This window comes from Corvus kubaryi, unplaced genomic scaffold (genome assembly GCF_017639235.1).
Source record: "Corvus kubaryi isolate FWS band 111438036 unplaced genomic scaffold, C.kubaryi_AGA036_p1.0 37184, whole genome shotgun sequence".
Lineage (NCBI taxonomy): Eukaryota > Metazoa > Chordata > Aves > Passeriformes > Corvidae > Corvus > Corvus kubaryi.
In genome coordinates this window covers 1,810,744-1,837,138 of record NW_024581051.1, presented here as the reverse complement: position 1 = coordinate 1,837,138, position 26,395 = coordinate 1,810,744, and the positions used below count along the sequence as shown (strand labels likewise).

Below are 26,395 nucleotides of genomic sequence, written 5' to 3'. Positions count from 1 at the left end.
GGTTCTATACTTTCTTGTTTGTGGATCTGTCAGATGTGTCCTGCTGTGGAAATTCTGCTGGCAGGAACTCCTTTTACATGCATCCTGTCACTATTCTCTTTATAAAAATATCTTCAGAGATGTCAAGGCATCTTGATTTTATTCAAGTACCAAAGCTTGAATACATTTAAAGACTCCTTAGTGCATCTGTTTGTTACTGACAAGTTTTGATTCCACTAGTAAATATTTCACTCAGTTCTATCATAAGACCCCCAAACCATTGTTCATTCTGCTCTGCTCTGTGTGTGCTTGTTTTTGTACGTGCAGTGTTTTATTTCCACTCAAACTGCTTTGAGCAGGTCAGTCAAGAGGTTTAGTGTGCTGCACCAGACCTACTCTGAAACAGCCATCACACATTTTACAATAGTATCTGAAATTACTTTAGTAACAGTTCATTAAATCCAGCAACAGGTGGTAGGGGAGACTTTGATTCTGGCTTATCTTTCTTGTCAGGATGTACAAGTCTCTGGTGAGGCAGCAGGGCAAAAAAATTAAAACAGTCCCCCATCTTCTCGGGATTCATCAGCATATCATAGCTGTGAAGTAACTGCTCACGAGTTGCTGTGTCACCTGAATTCTGCAAGAGCACCTGGAAAAAAAAAATGCACGTTGTAGTCCTTCCTGGATTCCTATAAATTCCTGCATACCTGCAATCCCTTCTTGCATCCTTTTCACTTAATCTAACAGTGCTGTGATGGTTGGTAGAACTGGTGAGATCACTGGTGGTGGTCCACAGCCCATACATTGATGCAAGTTTTGCATTAAATGCTCCTAAATATAATATGATCAGTTTACTTTCAGGGATCTGGAGTAACTTACATCTACAGAAGCAGCTTTCTATCTCGCACCTACATGTTATTTTGAACAACTTCATTTTAAAACCAAAGATTTTTACAAAAGCTCTTGTGCTGTCTAAGAGTATTGCCTGTGGATTGGAAGAGTTCCTGTGCCTGTGAGCACTCTGTACCTGCAGTCGGAGGTCAATGCCCATGTTCTTTAAAAACTCCCGCTGTTTGATGGGGCCTAACGTAGCTGTTCTTCCCTGTGCCATCTTTCGAAGATAGCTGAAATCAACATCTGCTGTCAGGTCTGCTGTACCTGGAGCCCTCAGCACATTGTGAAGTTTGTGATTCCGGAAACCCTGAAAATGAAATTGGAAGATTACAGTCAGCTGTAGTCCAGCCATCACAGCTGGGGCCAGCAAAAACTAAGTTGTGCATTTGAGGGGTGAGAATAGCAAATTATACATAGAAAATTTGACATAAATGTAGCAAGAGCTCAGATTACCCTTTCCATCTGACAGAAACCCCTCTGGGTACTGATTAAACAGGAATTATTCAGTTTTATGCAGTTTTTGCTATTATGTCCACCCATGAACTTTGTCTTACAAGAACCTGATGATCAAAGATAACAGAGTCTTTTGGCTTATTGCTACAGGGCAAACACCTTACCCGGAAAGTGTCAGTTTTGGTTCCATCGTGGCCATAATCTGCAACCAGAGCAGCCCCACCATCCTTCTCTATCCGAGAGGCAAGCCTCTGAACGATGACACCAGCCTCAGGACACACTTCCACGTGGTCTCTTGTTTCTTCTGGCTAGTGCAGAGTTCAAAGACCAGAACACCTGTATTAGCAGACAAGCACAGGGCAAGTATCCCTCACACTTGATGTCTTGGGGCTGTTGCTTTGCTGGGACACACAGGTATAGGAGGTGCATTCTAGGCTATCTGTACTAGCTTGAGCTAGTTTTTGCAATCACTCATTCTCAATTAGGATTTTCTGAGTGCTGGATTTCAGTCATCTCTTCAATAACCTGTAGTCAAGTGAAAATTTTTCTACCGAGAATATCTGTATTAGGTGAAACTTCCTTACTGTGGTACTGAAAGAACAAAAACAGTGCTTCAGCTGTGTACACCCTTCAGAGAGGCCTTCCTGTGTGAGACTTTGTAGCTGGTTTAATCTCCCGTACTTAATTTTGTAGCTTTGAGTATCCAGTGAACTTCAGGAAGAAACCAATCACAGCCACGTCCCACTGAAGGTCAGCCTGGCACAGAAGCAGGCAGCTGCCCTGAGTACCCTGCAGCAGGCTGAGAGCCTGGCTGGGGCAGGGCCACTCTCTGGATGGTGATGCCACACACACAGTGCAGAACTCTGCCTGTCACTTGCTGCCTCAATTTGCTCTCTTGAGACATTTTGTGTGTTCAAGCTCCTATTTTGCAAAGTTTGATACACGTGGTAATTTCTATGCTGTAGTTTCACAGCATATGAAATTAAATGCTTGTGGAAATTTTAAGCTCCATTTATAGACTGAGAGCCTTCCTCTTGCTGACAGGGTAACTGAGAAGTGCTAAATGTACTTGAAAGAGTCAGTAAAGGTGTAAGGACGAGCTCTAGTAGGCATAACCTCACCTGAATAAAGTTTTGTGTCGCAGGGGTCCTGGATGGTGACAGGACAAACCGCAGCTGGTCAGGAACTTCTGGATCAATATCGACCAACACCTCACGCCAGCCTTTCTCCGTTCGCTGTTTAACGAGCCCAGAGTACTCGTTTAACCCTCCAACAGGTACCACAGTACCTCCTTTTTTTGGTTGAACTAACATGTCAAGCCTTTTCACAAATGTTTTAGGAACACAATACATTATTAACAACTATGACTCATTCCTATTTAATTCCAGTAACTGCCTTTGAAAAAGCTTGTGGTGAAGTCTCAGCTGCAGAGCCAACAAATGTAGGTTTCATTATTCTTAAAAGGAATGAGTGATGCTCTGAAGAAAGATGCTGCCTCTTCTATTGACAGGGCAACATTTGACTTATCAAAAGAATAGATTTCATTCTAGCAGTGATTTTCATAAACTAATTAGCTTCTTCTGAATCATAATTAGCCTCTATTTTGCTACTCTCATTAGTATTCAAATGAAAGCCCTTCAGTCTTTTGTTATTAGTATTACAGAAAATCATGTGGAAATTAAAAGCTGCATTAATGTAGCATAAGAAATTAAAAAATCCCAAAACCTTGAGATTTCTCTCAGCAGAAAGAAATCTTTAGCTTTCTTCAAGTTTTTCCATTCAAGAACAATTACTAATTTTACAGTTATCAGCTGAATTAAGCCTTATTTGTCCAAATTCAGTTAGAATTATTTCATCACCAGAGACAGGGCATGTGTCTGGCTTGGCACCTTAATTCTGTTCTTCCTCAAAGAGAAAAGGTGTTTAAGCAGATGGTCACAATTACAATAATAATCTTGCTATACCTGAAACTTATGTATTGGCAGGGCATCAAAGAACTCATGTGCTAGGTAAAAGCTGTAACCTGTGGGAAGGTAAAAAAAGAATGCATTAAATTATTAACGCTTCCAGAGCAGCTTCCAGTTTAAAATATTTTTATGCTTTTTAATGAATTAAACTAGTTAATGTGGTTGTGAAAAAATTATAATTACTTCCAGCTTGGACACATCAAAGGCACCATTCCTACAGCTAGCTCTAGCTTCCAGTCCATGAATTTTAGATCACTATCTCATGAAAGGAGATTCAGGCAAAGCCAGTGAAAGTTTTTTTTTCCCCAGAAAAGAAAAAGTCAGAATATAGGAAATTGGGTAGCTATCCCCAAATGAAGGTAGGCAGAATAGGTAGCAGTGATGAAAATGAACCAACATCCTGCCTCAGACTCATGCAAGTAAGAACAAATACGTATATGACTACTTTTCTGTCCAGTGTGAAGGCTTGCAGAGATGCCCTCTGCTATCAAAAGCTGTCAGTGAGGGAAGAGCACCATCCCTTTAACGAGGCATTCAAGCTCCTTACCTGGTGGCACATCTTGAATGTCTCTGTACCAAAAAATGGGAATTCCAGTCTTGCTAACGCCTTTCATGTAAGCAGACTTGTCCTCAGCGTTTGGCTGTACCTTCCCTCCTGTCAGCATCATTGCTTGGATCTCACTGAGTTTGGGGCTCACTTCTACCAGATGAACAGAGACATCACATTTACTAAGAACAGAGGCGAGCTGATTGAAGACCTATAAAGGCAGATGAATTCTATTAGGCACAGTCTTGTGCTGTGTACATTAAAGGTTTAAGTACTAACCTCTCTTCTCACTATTTACAGTCAAGATAAAAGGTTTAGTTGGCTTTAATAACAAAACAATCTCAGTGAGAGAGACTGCATTTTGCTCCTTTGGTAGGAAGTGGGATTTTCTTCATAAATCTTAATAAAAGCTGCTATGTTTCTAGTAAAATTGCAAAACCCAGCACACATTTCATGGCTCTAAGGGCAACAATATGAAATGCTAATTTGGAATAGTAGTAGCAGCTCCTCTAAGACCTGCAGAAGGTCTAGCATTGGGAGAGAAATGGTTCGGTTTTCCCAGGCACCTTAAACAAATGTTTGATATCCCACATTTACTTTTTTCATTAACATATGTAAATAGAATAAAAGTTCTTATGTGGTGCTAAATCCCATTAGCAATCTGTTTATGAGTCAGCAGCATTTTAATTAAGACAGCCATGCAAGCATGACTGAGCACAAAGGGTTAACTCAAAAGAAATAAGCCCCTGAAATCCCCAAAGGAATTAACTCAATTTCATTCCTGTGTTATTGTCCTCCCAGCTTCTGTTCCTTGCACTAAGGATCCATCCCAGTTGCACATAGCAACACCTTCCTAGATGGTTTTCAGTTTGGATAATGTTTTCCTACACAGAAATAATTAAGAAGGGAATATTCCTGCCCTCCCCTTCTATCCAGTGGTGTTTGGAAGGTCGCGGGTGTGTCTGCACAGTGTGCACACGCTGGCCCCTGTTCTGCTTTCACCTGAGAGCCCTGGTCCCAGAAACTCATCTATTCTGATTAGAGTCTGAGCTGCCAACCTGATTGAAGTGATCTGGTTACTAGGGAAAGGTAAACCCTGACAGCAAAACACCATCCCTTCAGATTTCACTGTAGCTATGGACTAAAGTCAGAAACAAAGAATGTGAGTAGTTTTCACCTACCCGCAATATGTCGTCGGTAAGGGTGCCCCTCCCTGGGCCCAGCTCCACCAGCTGGAAGGTGTTTGGTTTGCCCATGGCCATCCATTCACTAATGTACCATATTCCTATTAACTGTCAGTGAGAAACAACACAGAGGTTACAGCAGTAACTTCAGCACTTGTGGAAAATCGTATCTGCCTTCTGTCTGATAATAACTAAGGTAACATGGTGACACTCTGTCTCCATATTTTAAAGTTAAGAATTATGATACATAACTTCACATTCTTGTCTTTAAGTATTAAAACTGTTGGCTGATTGCTGCCTGCCCAGCAGAAGCAACTCTCCATCAGTAAATGTGGGGACTCTGTTCTGGCTGGAGCAAGAACTTTTACTTAAGGGTCAAATGCAGATCAGTGCTGAAGTGCCTCTGGACAACTGTTCTTCCTGACAATGAATTTACCAAAGCATCACTGAGAACAGAATTTAGCCACTCTGCACTGCTGGAAATGATACACAAACCAGAATGAGCCAGATCAAACTCTGGAGATTTTTTTTGAGGGGAGTTTTCACACTGGAAAACCACCATAACTCTTTTTATTTATAAGCAAGTTCTGTATGAAAGTGTTACTAAGCACAGATGGTGTTTCAGACTACACACATGAAAGGGCTTTCAGAAAAACAAAACACTCCTTCCTCCCTCAAAATCAGTTTTTCTCTCAGAAAATAACTTGAATCTTATCATTGCTACTCAAGTATTTTGACATTGGTAAGGTATCTGAACACTGGAATGGAAATCACAGAATCCTAGAATAGGTAAGGTTGGGAGGCACCACACTGGGCCATTTGGCCCAACCTCCCTGCTCAGAGTCATCCCAGAGCACATGGCACAGGATTGTGTTCAGATGGTTCTTTAATGTCTCTGGTGAGGGAGACTCCACAACCTCTCTGGGCAATCTGTACCAGTGCGTGGACACCTGCTCAGTAAAGAAGTTCTTCCTCATGTTCAGGTGGAGCTTCCTGTGCATCAGTTTCTGCCCATTGCCTCCTGTCCTATTGCTGGGCACCACCGAGCAGAGCCTGGCTCCATCCTCCTGGTACCTCCCTTCAGATACTCACAGACATTGATGAGGTCCCCTCTCAGTGTCTCTTCCTGAGGCTGAACAGGCCCAGCTCCCTCAGCCTTTCCTCATAAGAGAGATGCTCCAGTCCCTTAATCATCTTTGTTACCCTCCACTGGAGCTGCTCCAGGAGCTCCACGTCTCTCTTGTCCTGAGGAGCCCAGAGCTGGACACAGCACTCCAGATGTGCCTCACCAGGGCTGAGCACAGGGGCAGGATCACCTCCCTTGACCTGCTGCCAATGCTCTTCCTGCTGCACCCCAGGATCCCATTGGCCTTCTTGGCCACAAGGGCTCACTGCTGGCTCATGGACACCTTGTTGTCCACCAGGATCCTAGCCAGCCCCCCATAGATAAAGTGAAAAAAAAAATTACTTAAGATGCAAGGAACTGCATTACCTCTCCGAACACCTGACTTATTTCAGGCGAGGTGATGAAGTCCCCGCTCTCGCCGACGCCGCCGCGGCGGGTGTAGTAACCCTGCGGGAGGGAAGCGGGCACAGGGGCCGGGAGCGCGGTGAGCGGCGGGGCCGAGGCACGGCCCCCCCGGCCCGGCCCGGCCCCGGCGCACCTGGCCGGGGTTGGTGAGTGCCTCCCGCATGTACTCGGCCACCGTGACCGGCCCGCTGGCCCGCAGCTTGCGCGCCAGGTGCCGCAGCATCGTCCCGTCCCCGTCGGCCGCCTCCGCCTCGCCCCCCGCGCCCGAGCAGAGCCGCGCCACCGCCGCCGGAGCTGTGGGGAGAGAGGGGAGAGAGGGGCTCAGCGGGGCGGCCCGGCGAGGAGCGGCAGGGAAAGGGGGGAGAGCGGCGCTCACCCTGGGGAGGGGCGGCGGGACGGGGGAGCCGCCGGCGGCCCGCCAGCAGCGCGCGGCGCGCGAGCAGCAGCACCATGGCAGCGGCTCCCGCTGCGGCTCCCGCTTCTCCCGCTTCTCTCGCTTCTCTCGCTCCTCCTCCTCCTCCTCCTCGTCCTCCTGCTCCTCCTCTCCGCCCCGTGCCCGCCGCCTGCGTGAGGCCGGGCCACCGGCCGGACGCGCGTCACGCGTGTGCGCGGGAATCCTTCCGGCGGGCGGCGATGGCGGCGACGCTCTGGGATTTCGGCGTGAGGGACCGCAGGAAGGCGGGCGGCGACGGCGGCGAGGAGGAGGGCGACGACGACGGTGATGAAGAAGGAGAAGGCGGAGATGCGGGAGCGTTCACGCTGGACGAGGTGCTGCGCCTCGGCGGCACCAAGGTAAGGGAGCGGGCGGGAGGGAGCGGGAGCACGTGGCGGCCGGGAGCCCCCATCCCGGGACGGGCCCTTGGGGGGCGCGGGGTGTGCGGGGTCCCACTCAGGTGTTGGCAATAAGTCCTTTGCTTAGGGGATGGTGAGGCTCTGGGACAGATTGCCCAGAGAACTTGTGGATGCCCCATCCCTGGGGGTGTCCAAGGCCAGGCTGCATGGGACTCTGAGCAATCTGGTATAGGGGAAGGTGCCCCTGCCCATGGCAGGGGGGTTGGAACTAGATGGTCTTTAAGGTCCCTCCCAACCCAAACCATTCTGGGATTCAATGGGGAACCCTTGGGAGTGTTGGCAGATCTTGCACCAGATCTGCCCGTGACAGCTGTGCCCTGCCTTCGCAGCAAGATTACCTCATGCTGTGTGCCGTGGACGAGGAGGGCGAGCTGGTGGACGGCGGCAAGAAGGACACAATCGATGACCTGAAGGAAGGAGAGCTGGAGGCGTTCGTCAGCTCCCTGGGGCTCAGCAAGTATGCGAAGAGTTGCCTGGTGGTGGAGGGGGATGAGGATGATGGCGGCGGCAAGGAGAAAGAGAAGCCTCCAAAGAAAGAGAAAAGCAAGAAGGAAGCTAATCCTTCGCTAGAGGGGAAGAAAGAAAAAAAAGGAAAGGAAAAGGCAAGCGGTGTGAAAGACAGCAAAAAGAAGCAGGCTGGAGGTGATCAGGGCCAACAGCCTTCAACAAAGAAAGAAAGGCTGGAAGAAGATTTTGAATTTCATGCTAGGCAAGCAATACTGATCAAACCGGGGGGCAAATGGTATGATCTAGAATACACCAATGAATTTTCTCCAGAGCCACAGAATCAGGCACTTTTGTCCAAGTATAAGGCCCTGGCCCAAAAGCTGTATGAACGTGAGACAGACCTGTTTAAGAATAAGACAGACTATCAGAAGGGGGCCTCCTCGGCGTGGATTAAAACTGTTGTGTCCTCGGGTACCTTGGCTGACAGGATGGCAGCGATGACCCTTCTCATCCAGGACAGTGCTGTCCACAGTCTCCAGTTTGTTGAGAACTTGATAAATCTCATAAAGAAAAAGGGCAGCAGGCAGCAGAGCCTTATGGCTTTAGATACTTTCAAGGAGCTTCTCATTACAGATATCTTACCAGACAATCGAAAATTATGGTCTTTCTCGCAGCGACCGCTTAACAACATCGTGCAGATGTCGAGTGGCAACAAGGATTCAAGAGACAGGCGGTTGATACTTTGGTACTTTGAGCATCACCTGAAGCTGCAGATAGCAGAGTTTGTGCAGGCATTGGAAACAATGAGCCATGATTGTCTGACAGCCACAAAATCCCGAGCGCTGGCAGTTTCCCACGAGCTTCTCTGTAACAAGCCGGAGCAGGAGAAAGCTCTGCTGATTCTGCTGGTGAATAAACTGGGTGACCCTCAGAACAAGATCGCCACCAAAGCCTCGTATCTTTTAGAGACGTTACTTCACAAGCATCCAAATATGAAGGGAGTAGTGTGCAGTGAGGTGGAGAGGCTTTTGTACCGCTCAAACATCAATGTGAAAACTCAATATTATGCCATCTGCTTCCTAAATCAGATAGTCCTCAGTCATGAAGAAAGTGCATTGGCTAACAAGCTGATAACTTTGTACTTCTGCTTTTTCCGAAACTGTATTAAGAAAAAAGATGTTGAATCCAAAATGCTCAGTGCTCTTCTTTGCGGGGTAAACAGAGCTTACCCTTATGCTGAGACTGGTGATGAGAAAGTGAAAGAGCAAATGAACACCTTGTTCAAAGTTCTTCATCTTGTGAACTTCAGTACCAGTGTCCAGGCCCTGATGTTGCTGTTTCAAGTGATGGACTCTCAGCAGACTGTATCGGATAGGTACTATGCAGCGCTGTACAAGTAAGTGGCAGGTTTGCATGTTTATATACGTTTCATTTTAAGAGGTAGTCACCATTAATTTAACATCATAGAAACACTTATTTTGCTTTTAAGATCTGGCTAGTTTTGTGTCTCATTGGCTAAAATTTCTGATGTTTTGTATGAGCTGGAAGAAAATGCATGTGATTTCTTTGATTTAACATGAGGATAAAATAAATGATAGTGATAGGTTCTGAGAATGCAGCATGCATTTTGCCACTTTTCTGGTGGCTTGCATTAATTCCAGATGTTATTTGAAACTAATTGATAACTGTTTCTTCTGAAATCACTTTTATAGGTACTAGCCTGCAAAGTAATTAGGCCTGTAAATTAGGCCTGTAAATAGCCTAAGATCTTGTTTCCTTTTTTTTCTTATTTTGAGGAGGGGGAATATTGTGTTAACAAATTCTTTAGATGATTTAATTTGTGTAGCTGGAAAGCCTTGTGTTATAAAAATACTACTTTTTGTTTTGTCCCCAGCTGATTGTTTAGACTCTTTATAGGATCCTTACAGGCTTCTGTTTAGTTAAATAAGGGGAAGTTACTGATTTTTTAAAAAGGGAATTCAGGTTCCCTGAGAATGTGCAATGTGTTTAAGGTCTTACCATGCCTGGCAGCCTGGAAAAAATTGGAGCAGAAAATGAACTTGCCAGTACAAATGTCTGATCTGATTGTGAAGTGTGCTGATGTCTAACCATTTTCTTTCTATTTTTTTTAAACATACGAACAAATCAGATTAGTTTCTCAACATTGAACATCTCGAATTTTGAAACTGTTTTCAGTTGAACTCAGTTTCTTTATATTTTCTTACAATATTTTGTTTACTGAGGCAGCTTTTTTTTTTTTTAATCTTCAGTGTCTCATATATTCCAGAAATATTACACAGCTCTTGACAGTTCAGGGTTGATCTTAATGGTTTTGAGTACAGGGGAGCAAACTGTCTCTAGACTTTTAGATGCCAATCTGAAAAATGTAGATAATGGTTGTTAATAGCACTTGTTCTCCTGTGTGCATTATGACAATCAGCAATATTTTCTCCTGTGTGTCCTGCAGGAAGCTTCTAGATCCTGCTTTAGCAACATGCTCAAAGCCATCCATGTTTCTAAATCTTGTCTATAAGTCTCTGAAGGCAGATGTAGTGCTACGGCGCGTGAAGGCCTTTGTGAAGAGGCTACTTCAAGTCACCTGTGGACAAATGCCACCCTTCATTTGTGGAACCCTGTACCTTCTGTCTGAGCTCCTGAAAGTAAAACCAGAGTTAAGGGTCCAGTTACAGGATCACGTGGTATAAGATGGTTTCTTTATCTCATTGCTTTTTCAATAAGAGCTGTTTTCATAAGCACCTTTCCCTAACTTGTTTATTAGTAACCATTTGCTAAGATGTTTCTTGAGGTGGGGACGGACCATTACATTTGTGTGTTCTAAGCAGGAAAGTTCAATTTTAAGTGCCGTATCAAGGACAAAAATCTCTATTTCTTAAACATCAGCCATCATTTGTTTAAATTTTTATAAGTAGCTCAAGAACTTTATGTGCATTTTTCTAAAAAATCAGAGTAAATCTGGAAAGTAAAAGCTGTTCGCTAACATTTTTTGTTTTTTAGGAGTCAGATGATGAAGAGTGCTTTAAGGATCAAGAAGAGGCTGAAGAGGATGAGGAAAAATTTGTGGATGCCGACAAAGAAGTAGAAGATGAAAAGAGAAGTACAATGGAAAGTTCTGCTAAAACAAACAATTCAAATTCAACAGCCTCGTGGGTGCATCATCTGAATATGGGAGGTAAATCAGCAAGAAAGTATATAATTTGACAGCTAAGGGTCCATAACAGTGACATGTTGGTCAAGAGTTTTGTAAGATTAAGTGATTAAATCATTATTTTAGTTTTTAGATGAAGTTTGGTTGAAAGCAACCAGTCAGCTCAATTTATCTGTTACCTCAGCAGTGATGAAAAAACTCTATGACTATTGTGTTTCCCTTCATGCAGTTTGTAATAAACACATTATTCGTGCCTTGGCATTAACAGGCCTGGAATTCTTTGCTTCCACGTTCAAACATCTTCCGAGCTGTGTAGCCAAGGTTAGGATGTGTAGCTGCTCTGTCGCTTGTGAAGCCTGCTAGAACAGTTTGTCCATCTTTGAACTCATGCCCAGGTTCACTCCTCCCTGAAGGCCCTCGGGAACAGGCCAGGGGTTTCCAGGGCCTTCCTTGGAAGCAGGTAGGAACTCAGCCTGTGCACCTGATCATGCACTGTGAAGGGCAGCTGAATACAGCCTTTCCCTGCTGCCAGATGAACCCCTGGTATTGGATCCCGCTCTTTGGGTCTCCTGTCGGATTATTTACTTAAGAGAGATGGGGCTATGCAATTACACAGGATTTATTGTTTAAAATAAGAAATAAGACAACAGTCTCGAGGTGTGAGATTTGCAATAAATCATCATAATGGCGTATAGTCACAAAATTCAGGGTTCCATGGCAATTTGTAACTTTCTAATCCAATAGGCACTTAAAATGAAACTTTGTTTTGGCTTTACGACCTCCCCACCTGTGGTACTTCTCACTGCAGTGGAGCTGTGTCTTGACCAATAACTCGTCAGGTCACGTACACACAGATACTTCTATTATAACATCTAAATTCTTAACTTAAACTATAAAATCACATTATTATACTTAAAACCCTTCACCATAACACCCAACACATACTTTTACTTGTAACTATAGAAACATAGGTTTGTGATTCTCTTGCTTAAGGTCTATAAACCTCTGTCAATTATGCCAGACCTAGTTTCTTCCAAGGTTGTAAATCAAACCCACCACTAACTGCAGAAGTTTTTACTCCTCTGTTTCCCACACCTGGCTTGTCCAGCTGGGAGTGATGGGCAGCATTACTGTCATGGGGAAATGAGAATAATACTCTTGTAAAGTTGCCTGAGAAAATTTAAGTTGTTTTGCTCCTGTCCACCCCTCAGGCAGGAAGAGTGGAACTTCCTATGATCCTATGCACCGAAGTCCTTTATACTGTGGTGCTGAAAGTACAAGCCTTTGGGAACTGAAGAAGGTAGGCTATTCTTGCACTGCTGTTGCTGTGTTTATTAGTGTGGCCCTTGTATGAAGAGAGAAAAAGAACTTGGTTATTCTTGCTACTTGAGTAACAAGAGAAAGGTTAAAGCTGACACGTTGTTCAGCTTTAAGCTTGTATATGTTCCATACAATACTGATGTTCTTGAGTAGGGAATAGGAATTTTTTAAGTGAAGATTTGGACAATAATAATATTTTTTGACTATTGGATTTTAGCTTTGATGATTGAAGCTTTCTAGCGTTGACTTAAAATTGTAAGTGAAAATGTGTTTAATGCAAAAATAGATTAGAACTTGAAGTTCTTCAGTTGTTGAAGTGCAGAGAACATCAGCCTTGCACTACTATGCGTATGTCTGTTATTTGGTGAGTCATGGAGTGATCTTAAAACATACTTTTTAATTAGAAATAAATTACTCATCTTTTTCAGCTTTCTGAACATTTTCATCCATCTGTGGCCTTGTTTGCAAAAACAATACTAGAAGTAAGTGCTTTTGCTTGTTTGTTGCTTTGAAGTTTGATACTTTGTGTTAGGTGTCTTTTGCCATTTGGAAAAAATACATTATTAAGTCTCCTTGCACTTTGTGGGTAACTAGCAGCTCTGCAGAACTCTGTCATACACTCAAATGCCAAGCTTTGCATGGAATTGCAGCGTTATATGTAAAGGAGACTGCTCTCAAAAATTTTAACTTTGTAGAAGTGTAGGTATTATGTGATTCTTAAAGCTTTATTAAGAGTTTTTTTGTATCTTTTTATTTATTTATTTAAAACATGGGGAGCCCTACTACAGGGGCAAATTCTTTTAAAAATACTGTTGTAGTACCATGCCAAAAGTGCTCAAACTGATACAAATATGTATTTAAAATATTTATTTTTCATTTGAATATATGGTATTGAAATGATGCTGAGTATTAATTGCTGTTAGCACAGTACATTGCAAGGCAGTTTATCACTGAAACAAAGTGGAGGAGGTGTGTTTTAGTTACGAAAATATTGAAATTGCAAAAGGAAAAACCTGGTCAGGGTTATGTGGTTTAGTATCCCCAAGTCCTTATCTTTATAAAGTATGTTTTAATATTGTTCTTGAGCTGATTGAGTCCTCTGTGTTTAGATGGTGTCTTCCTAAAATGAAGACCTTAATGGTTTTTGGCTTTTTCCGTCTTTCAGGGAAATCACATTCAGTACTCTGGTGACCCTTTGCAGGATTTCACGTTAATGAGATTCTTGGATCGCTTTGTGTACAGAAATCCCAAACTCAGTAAAGGCAAAGGTAGGCACTTCCCTGTACCATGTGATCTTGGTTATAGGTGCTGTCCAAATTCTCATTCTCTCCGACTGGCCTTGTCAAGTATCTGGGGTGCATGGGGTGGAACAGAGGAGTGGCATCAGTCTTCAAGGCTGCAAGAGAGATGTCTGCAACCCGGAACCAGCCAACAGTCACATCCCCTCACACCTGCAGTGCAGAACTGCTGACTTTGCAGGAATAAGGAAGGGATAGGGAGATGTAAAGACTGCAGAATGGCTGAGGCTGGAAGGGACCTCTGAAGTCATGGGCTCAAGCAGAGACACCTGGAGCAGACTGTCCAGATGACTTTGGAGTGTCTCCAAGAGTGGAGACTCCACTGCCTCTCTGTGCAACCTGTGCCAGCACACAGTTGCCCTCACAGTGCAGAAGTGTTTCCTGATGTTCAGATGGAGTCTCCTTCATCAACTTAGTGACCCATCCCTTGATTCTCTCCAGTATGCACATGTCTGACTGGGGAGCCCAGACCTGGGCACAGGGCTCCAACTGTGGTCGAACAAGTGCCAGGAATTCCATCAGCCTTCTTTGCTGCAGGGGCACAGTGCTGGCTCACGGTGAACTGGGTGTCCACCTGGACTACCAGGGTATTTTTAGCCAAGCTGCTTTCCAGCTGGGCAGCCCCCATTGTATACTGGTACCTGGGGTTGCTCCTCCGTTAGTGCAGGACTGTGCACTTGCCCTTATTGAACTGCAGGAGGTTTCTGTCAGCCCTTTTCTCCAGCCTCTTAAGGTCATCATGGATGGCAGCACAACCCACTGGTCTGTCAGCCACTCCTAACAGTTCTGTATCAATAGTCATAAAATAAATATTCCTCTCTGATTTATATTCTGATACAGAAAACACCAGCAGTGTGGTAATGCAGCCAAAGAAGAAGCAGTTTATGAAGGATATGCAGAACCTTGCAGGTAAGTCAGCCCCTTAATTCAGTTAAGATTATGGTGACTAAAAAATCCTTGGTTGATTGATGTAGATGTGTCATCTGCACTATCTGTGCTGTTTGTCTTAGCGATAAAAGAAAGTGCCATCCATCAGGAGTGCAGTGGTGGTGCCTGATCTTCAGGATCAGACCTCATCTTCTTGTAAGGATGTATCGAATCTCCACAGATGGAACTTTGGATCCACTGAATCATTTTAAGAAAAAATGACATAGAGAAAGTCAGTTACTCTATAGCCATTTTTATTCTGTTTATTATGATTGAAAAATGGCTTAAATACCAGAAAAATGGATCTATATAATTATTTAAATCACATTAAGCTCTTTCACTGAATGGTATTACTCCATACAATGCTACAGCTGCAGCTGTTGTTAGGAAGAGTGTAAGGTATCTTTAGCACTGTTATTTTGCTAATAGTCTTCCTGCCTCCAGGAATAAGCTGCCTTTTGTCCAGTCCCACTATTTCCAACAGTCAAGAGCAGGGTTTGGTGTAAAAACCAGCAGTTAAAAAACCAGGGCAAACTATCAGTAAGACATGCTGCTTGAGGACAGAAGAGGTACCATCTTCTGCAGTAGAGTCTCTGTAGCATTCCCAGGGATGTGCTTTCCTGCCAGCTTTGGGTCTGTTGTGTTGCAGAGAGGTTTTAGTTATGCAGATTAGTAAGTACTGATGTACTTTTATGGCTGGTTTTATGGCTGGTAAAGCTTAAAATAGGAGTTTTAGCCTATAGAATTTGTCACATTCTTTAGTTTATTCTGAGTTGAAGGAGCAGACTGAGGATTTAGGAGAGAATTTGGGGAATTTAAGTGTTTTACAAATGAAACATGATACAAAAATATAGATATATTAATACGGCTACAGAAGTCTGCAGCTGTTGCATGTAGCTGATCTCTGATGAAGTGTAGGGAGCTGAGATTGCAAATCCTCTGGTACCTTCTGCTATTCATTTGAAGAGTCCTCTGAGTAGGCTGATCTGGTTTCAGAAACTTGGACCCATTGTCACTTAGAAGTGATTATAATTTGTACCTACTGAGGTAATCTGTAGCCTTTCTTCTTTTGATTTACTTGTGAGGAGGAGGGAAGGGGAGTGTGAGAGGGTAAAAAGCTCCTCCACGGGGAACCTGGTCATTACCCTAGTTGATCTGCTGTTGCAGTGTCATGTTTTGCCTCAGTTCCTCAGAAATGGAGGCAGGTTGAAGCTTGATCCCTTCCTCAGTGTGCTCAGCTGGTGCATGGTCCTGCTCTGCAGCTCCTGACAAGCATTTCTACTGCCAGGGAATGCTGGGCAGAAGTGATTTCAGTGTTTTAGTGCGTGACAGCAGGTTCATCTTACTCCCTACTTCTTTTCCCGTTATTGTTTTAAATGTATTCCTGCTGCGGTGATTGCAACCCCCTGCCTTGCTGATACATAACTGAGAACCTGGTTAGAGCTGTGCCATTTGAGTGTTTCCATAGGGTCTTCTCCATACTTCACACTGGAGTACACTATATACACTGTTAGTTTGAAGAGGTTTTCAGAAAAGCTCCCCATTATTGAATGGATGACACCCTGTGTTTGCTTCTGTCTGTGTGTGCTGCTTAACCTCTGAAAAGAATAACCATTATTTCAACTTGAGGTAAAATCAGTTCTTTTTTTTTGTTTTTGCAGTCAACAGTAAGGAATTCCGGGCCAAAGATGAAAGCAAAATCCCAGTGGATGAAGTGTTCTTTCACAGGTAGTGGAATACTTGTGAACATTCATTTTAGGTGTCGGTATTTTAGTGCAATGCCATTAAAACCCACTGCATTTTGTAAGTAATCTCTGGTATTTCAAGTATTTGCGAATTTTGATTAATTTGAGTGACTTAAGATGATAGTGCTTTTCTTGGACATAATTTTAACGTTTGTCAAAAGCACTTAGGAAAGAATATCACCAATGAACAAAGGCAATCGGGGCTTGTAGTCCAAAATTAAGTAAGTTGACATTATAATAAAGAAGCCTTAAGTAATGGGTAATGGTGAATATCTTGTGGGTTGTAATTCTTATGCATTAGAGGTATATATAATGAAAGCTGGAATATAGCTGGTTTATGTTATTAGCATCAAAGCTTATTAGAATGGAACAAAGCAAAAAAAGTCAGAGGAGCTATTTTACAGAGTATTTAATTTTTTGTTACTCATAGTTCTTTCTGTTTCTTTGAATTTCCTTTCAGATTATGATGTAAAAATGCAGTTGTAGTACTAAAATTGAAGTGATATGCATTTAGCAAAGATTTGTTTTTATTAGATCAAAATACTGGTTACCTGTGTCTTCTTAGGAAATTAGTATTTGAATTAACTTCATTTATTTTAAATTAATTGCTACTATAATATTGAGGAATATAATACTAATAAATAAATAAAATAGTAGTGTTAGTTTTGAGATTAAAGAAAAGCATCTTAAAAACATACCCCTGTCTGAAAAGTTAGCAGTATTGTTACATTGAAGATGGCTGAAACTGAGATTACACATTTAAAGTCTTCTGTAAAAAGTACTCTTTTTTATATGGTCAAAATCGCTTTCTTTGTTTGGTGATTCTTTAACATGAAATGAAGGTGAAAATGGCTGACAGAAGATAAAACTAAGGCCCAAAAGAAGAGGGCTATGGGACAAAATTTAATAAAACTTGATGGGTGAATATCTTTTATATTTTTTTCCCAATTGTATTCAAGTTGAACTTGATCCTTTCTTCCTTCTCAGTCTAAGGCAGATTTTTACATCTTTCTTGTGCCCTTTTATAAATTCATTGTGTTAAAAATAACTTCTGGCATGTTTGGCCAATGGAATGTTATTGTTTTAAATATTACAGTAGTGACTGATTCTTTGAAAAACAAAGGAAATACAAATCTCTTGATTTTAGGTATGTTTGAAACCATCACTTACAGTTTTCAACTGGCAACATACATGGGAAACAATTTGCAGGTTGTGTCTGAGAGCAATATATTATTTCAGATTTTATTCAAAGTTCGATAAGAAGAGAGAGAAACAAAAGCGTCTGGATGATGAAGAAAGCGTGGAAGATGTGGATGATGATGAATTTGAAAGAGCATTGGGTAAGGCTGTGTTCTTCCTTGCAGTGACTATCCCAGTATTCCTTGCTTTTTCAACTTATTAATGTATCCTTTTTATAGTTCATATTGTGTAAAATAACCAGATAGAGGAATATGGGAGTGGGAGACAACTGGCTTTCCAGTTGCCCTTTATGCTCCTGCAGACAGCAGTTCCTGCTATCCACCGTGTGAGCCAGCTGGGTGGCCACTTCTCAAGAGAGTTCTTGCTCCCACCACTGCAGTAGTCAGCTCATTTGAATGGCTGGAAGTTGTCTGATTTTGAACTTACACCCATGAATGGCAGTTCATGCCCTTTTGTTCTTTTCCTAATGTAGTCTGAGTAACCTTTCCTAACAGCATGTAACATTTGCCTCTGTTTTTTCTTCACTGCTTGGCCTTTTTCAATCTTGCTTACAGTTTCTCTCATCGTTTCTAACATCTTTCATGAGGTTATGAGTTCAGTAAGGTCGTTGGCAAACTTCTGCAGTAATCTTAGCTCTTCTGTAGCATGTACTTTGCTTTGGAATGAGTGTATTATTTGTTCCAGAATTTAAATTTGTTAGTGTACCAGGAAATGTCTATTCTTTTATTATTTCAAAATTTACTTATACGTATTTTTTAAAAAACCCAGTTAGCTCTATAACTATTTTCTACAGTATTTCAAGATAATTCTGAATTCTTGTATCAGGGTCCTTACTTAGTGACTCAATTAATATGGTCTTAGTTATGACAAGAATCTGTTACTAATTGTGTTTGTCTTTTATTGTTAGTATCTCTAATGAGAATTTGCTTCATAAATTCAGAAGCTTAAAATAATGACCCTGTATCTAAAGATTAGATATTTTGCAATGCTAGAATCATAGAGTGGCTTGGGTTGGAAGAGACCTTAAAGATCATCTTGTTCCACCCCCACTACATGGGCAGGGACACCTTCCACTAGACCAGGTTGCTGAAAGCCCCATCCAACTTGGCACTGAACACTTCCAGGGATGGGGCATCCACAGCTTCTCCGGGCAACCTGTTCTAGTGCCTTACTACCCTCACAGTAAAGAGTTTTTTCCTAATACATAATCTAAACTCTCTTTCAGTTTGAAGCCATTCCCCCTTGTCCTCTCACTTCATGCCCTTGGAAAAAAGTCTCTCTCAGCTCTCTTGTAGCATCCTGTAGGTACTGCAAGGCTGCAATAAGGTCACCCTGAAGCCTTCTCCTCTCCAGGCTGAACAACTTCAATGCTAGGAGAGGTGCTCAATCCCTCTGGTCATCTTTGTGGCCCTCTTCTGGACTTGCGCCAACAGGTCCATGTACTTACTGGATGCAATGACTTCATATGTCTTGTAGTAACAACATTTGTCTTTCTCCCTAGATACATTTGAAGCTGCTGATAATGCCATTGTTGGCCAGGATGACCTTGATTTTGCTGGGTAAGACTTCAGATTGGTTCTTATTCCTCTTGTCTTAATATCTTACATAGAGTTTTACTCTGTGAAACTAGATAGACCTTTTTCAGAAAGGCTCAGAATATCACCTTGCAAAAAAGGCAGTATCAGTTTTACACTGAGTAATGCTGGTTTTCTGCGTGTCCCATAACGGATCATGATGACCTTGTGATGCTTAATAGTCCTTACATGAGACCTGTAGGGACCCAGTAAGCAGTGTAAAGTCTTGTTTTTCATTGTCTCAGGTTTCTATTCGAGAATTACCAAGTACAAAAGGAAGCACTGCTGCCATAAGGACTGGTTGTAACTGGACCTAACACAGTTAATAAGCTTTGTGAGATCCAGAGTCAGAGAGCTCAGTTCTCCTGAAGTCAGAAGTTTCAATAATCATAGAATCATTTAGGTGGGAAAGGACCTTTAAGATCATTGAGTCCAATTGTAAATAATGAAGTAGCCTCTATTTTACTCAAAGTATCTATAATGCAGTGTTTGAATTTGCACAGAGACTTTTTCCCTTGAGGTGACGGGAGAGTTAAAGACTAAACTCCTAGTGAAACCTGAAGCATTTTTGTGATCTTGACTGGTGTTTAACAGAGCAGTTTGTGTGTTTTACAGAAAAGACTTTCTGAAAAGGAACAAAGACACAGAGGAGATAAAATACTGAAGCTGACATTTTGGCTAATTTCAAAATAGGATTCTGTCCAGAAGTTCTTAAAATAGTTGACTTTTATAATACAGCTCCCTATACTAATGTTGAAAACGTGGCTCAGTGTATAATACATATATTTTAGGTTATAGCCTACATTTGCAGTAGTTTGCAATGACGCTGAACTTTCCTAACATAGTGTTTGCCAGTAGATAGATGTCATCTAGATGCAAACAGTGCTTTTCCAGATGAAGTGCTAAGCTTGTTACATCTTCTTTTAGTAATATAAAAAAAAATGCCAAAGGCGGCAAGAAAGGCCAGAGTGGTGAGGGATCTGGTGCTGACTGGGAGGATTCTGATGATGAAGATGACTTCAGTGATCTGGATGATGAGGAAGTCTCCTTGGGAAGTATGGAGGATGACTTTGAAGAGGATATGGATGAAGAGGGAGGTGTATTTATGGATGTGTCTGAAGATGATAACGACCTAGGTAAAGTGCCATTTATTACTAAAAAACACAGAGAAAAGGCTTTAAAAATAGGTCATCTAATATGTAACTACGTATGCAAATTCCAATTTAGCTATCTAGGTGGGAAGCTTGGCTTTTAAACAAAGAAATGACAAGTCCTTCTATGTACAATGAAGTCTTAAGGGAAGCATTTCCTGGCACAGTCTCCTAGGCGAGAGTGGGAATTAGGCATCTGGGTGTAAGAACTTCCAAATGAGAAATGTTTCTTTCATTCTGAAAACACTGGCATAGCAAAAGTAGCTTTATACACAAATAACTGGCTGCAGTAGGCATTAATACTTAAAGAGCTCAAAGAGAAAACTAAAAAAAATGGTAGTTGGTAATTTTTTTATTTCTTTAATGTTGATTTCTTTTAGATGAAGTAACTTGTACTTAAATTGCTGTCTCACAAGTAACAGCTTACTCTTCTAATACAGATATGCACTCAAGTTTTTATTACTACTGTAGTAGTAACTGATTTTTGCACCTGCATGGTGCTACTTGTTCAACTGAAAAGCACAGTTTACACAGAATACAAAGCATGTGGCTGGAAAAACACAGATTAATGGACTATTTAAATGAGTAACTAAAGGTCACAGGAAGATGACCGAGGGTAGAAGAGGTAAACTGTTCATACAGTTGTTAACACAATCTTTCATGAGATTATTAATTCACCAAACTTACCACACAGACATTCAAGGTTTACCTAATGCCTGCTTCTAGCTTTTGTATTTTATGTGTCCTAGCATCATTCCCTTCTGGTGCTGTGGAAAAAAGCATAAAGAACAGCACACCACAGACCAATTTTTAATTGTCTAGCTTGAAGAAATACTAGATTTGCTTGTGTGCACTGCCTTTTAAAGACCTGGACCAATATGGCAAATATGCCTAAAAAGGAGTTTTAGTCTCTGCTGCACTTTAAATACATGTACATGGTGTGAGAGTTGGAGACTGATGTATTTGGGTTTTTTTTTCTATCAGACCCAAACAATGACAAGCAACTGAAATCTGTCAGTAAAAAGGGCAAGAAAAAGAAAGATACGACTTTTGCGGGATCGCTGGAAGGTAAGAAAACACTGACATGAAAGCTTAATACAAATAAAAGAGTCCAAAGAACTTTGGAATCAGAGATTTACTACAGTAGATTATCACATTTTGGATCTAGGTTCAGATTTAAATAAACCATAAATGAAAAGGAGGTTGTCCCCCAACCAGCATAATTCAGAGTAACAATCTGCTGTTGAAGAGCTGAGAGTTGAAGGAGGAATTTTGAAGTAGGGTGGAGTTGTACTGGTGGTTTGTGCATCTGTTACTCACACCTGATGCACAGAGTTGTCCTATTTAATACTTGCTTGGAGACTTTTTTCCTTTTCTTTTAGGGAAGGTGGGTAACAAAGGTTCCCAACGTAGCTAATTCAGATGACCTCATGAAGAAAAGTTTTAAAAATTTAAAACATGGTAAAACTTTGTTTTAGTGTCTTTGGGGACTTGAAGTTCTGTCTCATAAGAATACTACTCTTTGTTTGAAGGATCCAGCCGAGGAAAGAAGAGGAAACTCCAAGATGCTGGTATACTGGCATCTGCAGAAGAGGTGAGTTTGATCAGTGCTTAACAAAAAGTGATCAAGCATTTTACCTGTTGCTTTGTAACAGAATACCAACATTTCTCTCTTTATTTAAAGTTTGGCTATCTGCTGGATGAAAACGCCGGGTCTAAGTTTGACAATATTGGAATGAACGCCATGGCCAACAGAGACAATGCAAGTAAGTACATGCTGCAGGTAGCTGACAGTCGTAGTGCTGTAATTTACTTCTTTCCCTTCAGGTTCTGTACCCGAAAAGATGAACCACCTTTAACTGGAATACAGGGTCAGAAACCACACAGCAGGGACAGTAGCTCAACGTCAGTAAGATGTGACAGTTTTCTCCAGTGACGTGAGATGCCCAGCGCTAAATATGAACTGGGAGTAGTGGAGTGAGTAAGGCTTCAGAAAAGAGGGAGAGGCTGTCCTTGGCCGTTTCACACTGTAAGCAGGGACAGGCAGGATGCTCTTTGCCAAGCCTTCGTGTGAATTCCGCTCAGGTAAAGTGCCCTTGATTCCTTGGGAAGGGAAGGCAAGGCATAAGGCATGGCTGTCTTTCCCTACCTACTGGACTGTCTCCTCGCAGTATCAGTGAAGCAGAAAGTAGTTTCCCCAGAATAATTCTCATGAATTGTGTATATGCTGGTTGACTAAAGCTTGTAAAGCTTTTACAAGTCTTGCTGGTGTCACTTGAAAAATGTTAGGAGCACTCAAACACTGCTTCTAACACAAGCGTGTCTGGCATTAATAAAATACACAGCAATGCCTAGAACTCTGAGATGGTAGGGTTTGTTTTGTGAAATGAAAAAACCCACAGCTTTCTCAAAAAAAAAAGGCAGTTTGCACTTTATTAACATTTATAAATACAGCAGTCAACTTTTAACTTTAACATGATTGATCTGTGTGCCACATCATGGTCAGAGGTATCCATCAGCTCCTTATTTCTCACCTTGCCTCCTACAGATGTCAAACAGATCCAGTGGGAAATAGAGCGTGACAAGTGGCTTCACAACAGGGATGTGAAAAGCATCATCAAAAAGAAGAAACAGTTCAGGCACAGAGGGCTGAAAAACAAGTACAAAGGCAAGAAAGTGAGAAGATGAACTGGACTTTTTGATGTGGAGATTTTAAAAACAAATATTCTTAAATAGTTTTTTATTTAATCACACATCTTTCTTACTTCAGTTCTTGCTGCTTAACCATGTCATTTGGTCATTCTCCCTTATGCCATGAATTCCAGACCACTCATTGGATTTGTAATAAACTGAAAAATAGGAAAATCCATGTCAGCTCTAAGTTAGACATATCTAAAGAGCAGCCACTTTGTGGCTAGTTTTATTTCGTGTATAGCCCTCCAGTTCTGAGGTCTCTATCCAACAGTCTGACATTCTATCCATGCCTTAACAATAAAAACTTCAACAGTGTCTCCTGGGGAAAGTTTTAAGCAATAATAAGATCGGTTTTATACATTAAGATGCAACAGAAGCTTCAGCCATCCTTCTGAAGCCAACGACTACAAACCCACCTTCCAGAACTGATGGAAACCTCTTCTGCATTGTGTATCTGAAATCTGACAAGAAAGATAAAGTTACTTTCCCAGCATATATTAAGATGAATAATTAAATACACTATTTTTCTAACTACATCTGTTTTATCGAAATTTGTTTGAGCTCTTTATTTACAGCCACCATTAAATAATGTGAGAGGAATTTATTTAAAATAATTCCAGAGACTGTACTCAGGTTACTCATCCGTGCAGCCCCATCATCACAGTGTTTTCTGAGCTTCCTCACAATTGTGATAACCAAGTCCAAGCTACAGATTCACATGAAGCTGCATGCCTCTCACAGACTGACATGCAAGTAAAACCAGGGAAAACTGCTTTGTTTCCTTGTGCAGATTTAGATGTTCACTGAATTGTTCTGTGGGCTGCTCTAACAACCCAATAGAAAATCACAACAGGTTTATGCTATTTTAATTATTTCAGCAGCTCATAAAAGGATCTTACCCACTCCAGTACTAGCACAAAGAAAGCAGTAAAAGCCTCACTCTGAGCTCACTGAGCTGCTAGATTAGCTCACTGCACCTTACAGAACTGCAGTTGAAAAAAATATGCAAATGCATGTAAGAACTAGAACCTAGAACTGAAAGAGGAGAAAAAAACCCCAAAGATGAATGCCCAGCACCAAGTTACAACAATAGGCTGAAAATATCTGTTCTCCATATTTTTTTGTTATATGTATTTTCTGATAAAAATTCAAAGACAGCTGAAATTTAACAGTCTGGCATCACCTGGATCTTGGAAAACAAATGTAGAGTAGGTGAAGCTCAGCTTGAACTTGGCATGAAGACCACACCACTGCCAAAATGGGTGGACTCTTGCCCTCCCAGCAAAAGCAGCAGCTGCCTTTTGGCTCGCCCTGACCCTGCAGGTAGCAGGACAGGCTCTTTCCTGCAAGGACACAGATCTGTCGAACCAGCGCTGCACCCTGCAGAGCCCTGCACGCAAAGTAAGGCCGCTGCCCTGCAGAGCAAACTTCCTTGTAGTAACCAAACCGGTGGTTTGCTTATTATTTCTGTGTTACCTGGGCACGGAGTTGTAAGTCTAAGACACCTGAGGGACCGAAGCTAAATAATCCGGAAGGCGACGCTGGCCGCCTCCAGCAGCCGGGTCTGTCCTCGGCCTGAGCAATGTCGCATCAGAGGCTGCGAGACCCAGACACAGCCGGGACCTCCCTTCAAGGGCTCAACACCAGACGCCTGAAACAGGACTGATCAATTCCTGCCTCATTTGCGGCCAGCCTCTCTTTTAAATCCTTACCTGGCCCGCTGCTGTTACTACAAAAACATGCAAGAGTCGGCTTTGCTCCTGGTGTGGTCGCGTGCTGCCTCCCGAAGGATTGCTCGCGGGCTTGGGTTTGTAAAACTACAATAGCAGCTCGTTCTTCAGAGGTATATCCTCGGGGGTGCGCCCAACAAGCCACCCCTGCGTACCCGCACGCACCCAAGCCGAACTCCTGACGCCAACAAGGCAGGATTTCCTTACAAAACCCGGGCGGTGCGCGGTGCTCCGCGGGCACCGCCGGCGGCCCCCGCGCGGAGGAGCCTCCCCTCTCCTGCCCGCCCCCCAGCCCCATCAGGACGCGGCCCCCGCCCGCCCCGCCGCACCTTGGCTGCGGTCCATGGCGCGGTAGAGCAGGAGGGCGCCGAGCAGCCCCGCCGCCTCCAGCAGCAGCAGCCCCCTCACGACGCGCCGCGCCATGGCCGAGGCCCGGCGCCTTCCGCCGCCCGCAGCAACGCGCAGGCGCCGGCGCACCAGGGGCGGCCGCACGGCCCCGGCCCGGCCCGGCCCAGCCGCTGAGGCGGCCCGGCGGCCGGTCTTGCAAAATACGAATTGTGTAAAAATGTTCTCAAGAAAGGATGGGCTTTGGTCTTTGCATACTTTCCGGCCTGATCAACGAGAGAAGAGATTAATCCGTGAGGCAGATAGCGGCTAACAGGCGAGCACTAAGTGATGCCCAGGTGTTAGAAATACAAATCGCTTGTCAATAGAATTTATTTCTTAAGGTCTTGGGCCCGATATGCTTCAGTAATCTCAGACCTAGGGAGAGGTTAGTAATGCCAGGTGAGAAGGATGTACTACTGATAGTGGACACAAAGAATGCAGCATTTATGGGCCACAAAGACATCCAGCAGAAATAACCATTGTAAGGAAGAAACTGATAATGCCACCTCTGCTCTGACTGGGTAAAAGATAATTTATGGCAAGGGCAGATTGTGACCACCGACTCATGGCCAAGAACCCAAGAAAACCACCAACCCAAAAGAAGAGAAGGACTGAGCACGTGGGCTGATTAGCACGAGAAGCAAGAGAATCCTTAACCAACAGAAGATAGAAGACTAATTAATGAGGGGACTATGTCACTTGCAGCCAATGGACACTAATTCCTTTGTTTGCTAAATTGTATAAGTAGTAAAAACTTTTGATAGTTGGCATGCTTGATTTGTGGAATACCTCAGAGCACCCAGGCTTGTGCAACTCTGAAATAAATAATCAGTGTGTCTCCCAAGTGTCAGGAAAATTAATCCACAATGCCAGAGGTTTATGTCCAAAAAGGAGACAGAGGAGTCCTGTAACTTTATTCAAACAAAAGCCATGGGCATTTCCATGGGGTCTCTCAAATTGTTGGGGGATGCAGCCCTATTTTTATCCTAAGTTCCTGGCCACAACTCTCTCTTCTTTTTCCCCGCTGGCTGAGGTACTCAGAAGGTACAGACTTCCTGAATCACCTGCTCTATGCCCCCCTCTAATATGCACCCCCCTTTTGTTATATAAAAGAAAGAAACACCTATTCATAATTATATTAAGTCTTTGTTCTTTTTCTCTAGGTTCAGGAATTTAACTCTGCCGTGGCTGAGAAACAGTCTGTATTGATTAGTAACATTTTCTAGAACTAAAAGTTTCTTCTGTTACTTCCCTATCTATAAGTTCCTAGTCCTATCTGCAGGCAGATTGACATGGTCTGTTTGTAAAGACACATTCATCTTATTCATTTTCATTGTCTTCTATTATTC

General features: G+C 42.7%; 3 protein-coding genes across 4 annotated transcripts; 1 reads left to right on the top strand and 2 right to left on the bottom strand.

Annotated features, from left to right (window-relative positions):
- Positions 1–122: 122 nt before the first annotated feature.
- On the bottom strand, positions 123–7,007 carry NDUFAF7 (NADH:ubiquinone oxidoreductase complex assembly factor 7). The gene is made up of 10 exons (XM_042022023.1): positions 6,932–7,007; positions 6,689–6,849; positions 6,517–6,597; positions 5,022–5,132; positions 3,841–4,051; positions 3,291–3,349; positions 2,448–2,561; positions 1,491–1,634; positions 1,007–1,180; positions 123–628 (listed from the first exon to the last, which is right to left on the bottom strand). The coding sequence occupies exons 1-10, from the start codon at positions 7,005–7,007 to the stop codon at positions 416–418; spliced, it is 1,344 nt and encodes a 447-aa protein (XP_041877957.1). The 3' UTR covers positions 123–415.
- Positions 7,008–7,157: 150 nt separating this feature from the next.
- Positions 7,158–23,463, top strand: CEBPZ (CCAAT enhancer binding protein zeta). The gene is made up of 16 exons (XM_042022016.1): positions 7,158–7,347; positions 7,737–9,250; positions 10,322–10,553; positions 10,870–11,044; positions 12,232–12,320; positions 12,769–12,822; positions 13,506–13,608; positions 14,479–14,547; positions 16,227–16,293; positions 17,550–17,650; positions 19,012–19,069; positions 20,012–20,220; positions 21,220–21,303; positions 21,768–21,829; positions 21,920–22,001; positions 22,784–23,463. The coding sequence occupies exons 1-16, from the start codon at positions 7,189–7,191 to the stop codon at positions 22,921–22,923; spliced, it is 3,198 nt and encodes a 1,065-aa protein (XP_041877950.1). The 5' UTR covers positions 7,158–7,188; the 3' UTR covers positions 22,924–23,463.
- CEBPZOS (CEBPZ opposite strand) lies at positions 22,643–25,124 on the bottom strand. 2 transcript variants are annotated; one of them, XR_006015058.1, is made up of 4 exons: positions 24,989–25,124; positions 23,346–23,390; positions 23,001–23,084; positions 22,643–22,884 (listed from the first exon to the last, which is right to left on the bottom strand). XR_006015058.1 is itself a non-coding variant. In XM_042022022.1 (4 exons), the coding sequence occupies exons 1-3, from the start codon at positions 24,955–24,957 to the stop codon at positions 23,002–23,004; spliced, it is 444 nt and encodes a 147-aa protein (XP_041877956.1). In that variant the 5' UTR covers positions 24,958–24,968; the 3' UTR covers positions 22,643–22,884; position 23,001. The 2 variants fall into 2 exon arrangements, 1 of the variants encoding a protein (XP_041877956.1); XM_042022022.1 differs by lacking the exon at positions 24,989–25,124 and adding an exon at positions 24,642–24,968.
- Between the last annotated feature and the right edge of the window lie 1,271 nt (positions 25,125–26,395).

Bases quoted from the DNA above. Each gene is read 5' to 3' on its own strand.
- NDUFAF7 (XM_042022023.1), bottom strand. From the start codon at position 7,007: ATGGTGCTGCTGCTCGCGCGCCGCGCGCTGCTGGCGGGCCGCCGGCGG. The intron at 5,133-6,516 runs GTAATGCAGTTC...TCTCACTGACAG, and splicing joins TAAGTCAGGTGTTCGGAGAG to TTAATAGGAATATGGTACAT. The intron at 629-1,006 runs GTACAGAGTGCT...TTTTTTTTCCAG, and splicing joins GCATTGACCTCCGACTGCAG to GTGCTCTTGCAGAATTCAGG.
- CEBPZ (XM_042022016.1), top strand. From the start codon at position 7,189: ATGGCGGCGACGCTCTGGGATTTCGGCGTGAGGGACCGCAGGAAGGCG. The intron at 7,348-7,736 runs GTAAGGGAGCGG...CTGCCTTCGCAG, and splicing joins TGCGCCTCGGCGGCACCAAG to CAAGATTACCTCATGCTGTG. The intron at 20,221-21,219 runs GTAAAGTGCCAT...TTTTTCTATCAG, and splicing joins TGAAGATGATAACGACCTAG to ACCCAAACAATGACAAGCAA.
- CEBPZOS (XM_042022022.1), bottom strand. From the start codon at position 24,957: ATGGGGCTGGGGGGCGGGCAGGAGAGGGGAGGCTCCTCCGCGCGGGGG. The intron at 23,391-24,641 runs GTAAGGATTTAA...CTTTCTTGTCAG, and splicing joins TAGTAACAGCAGCGGGCCAG to ATTTCAGATACACAATGCAG. The intron at 23,085-23,345 runs GTGGGTTTGTAG...CCTATTTTTCAG, and splicing joins GTTTCCATCAGTTCTGGAAG to TTTATTACAAATCCAATGAG.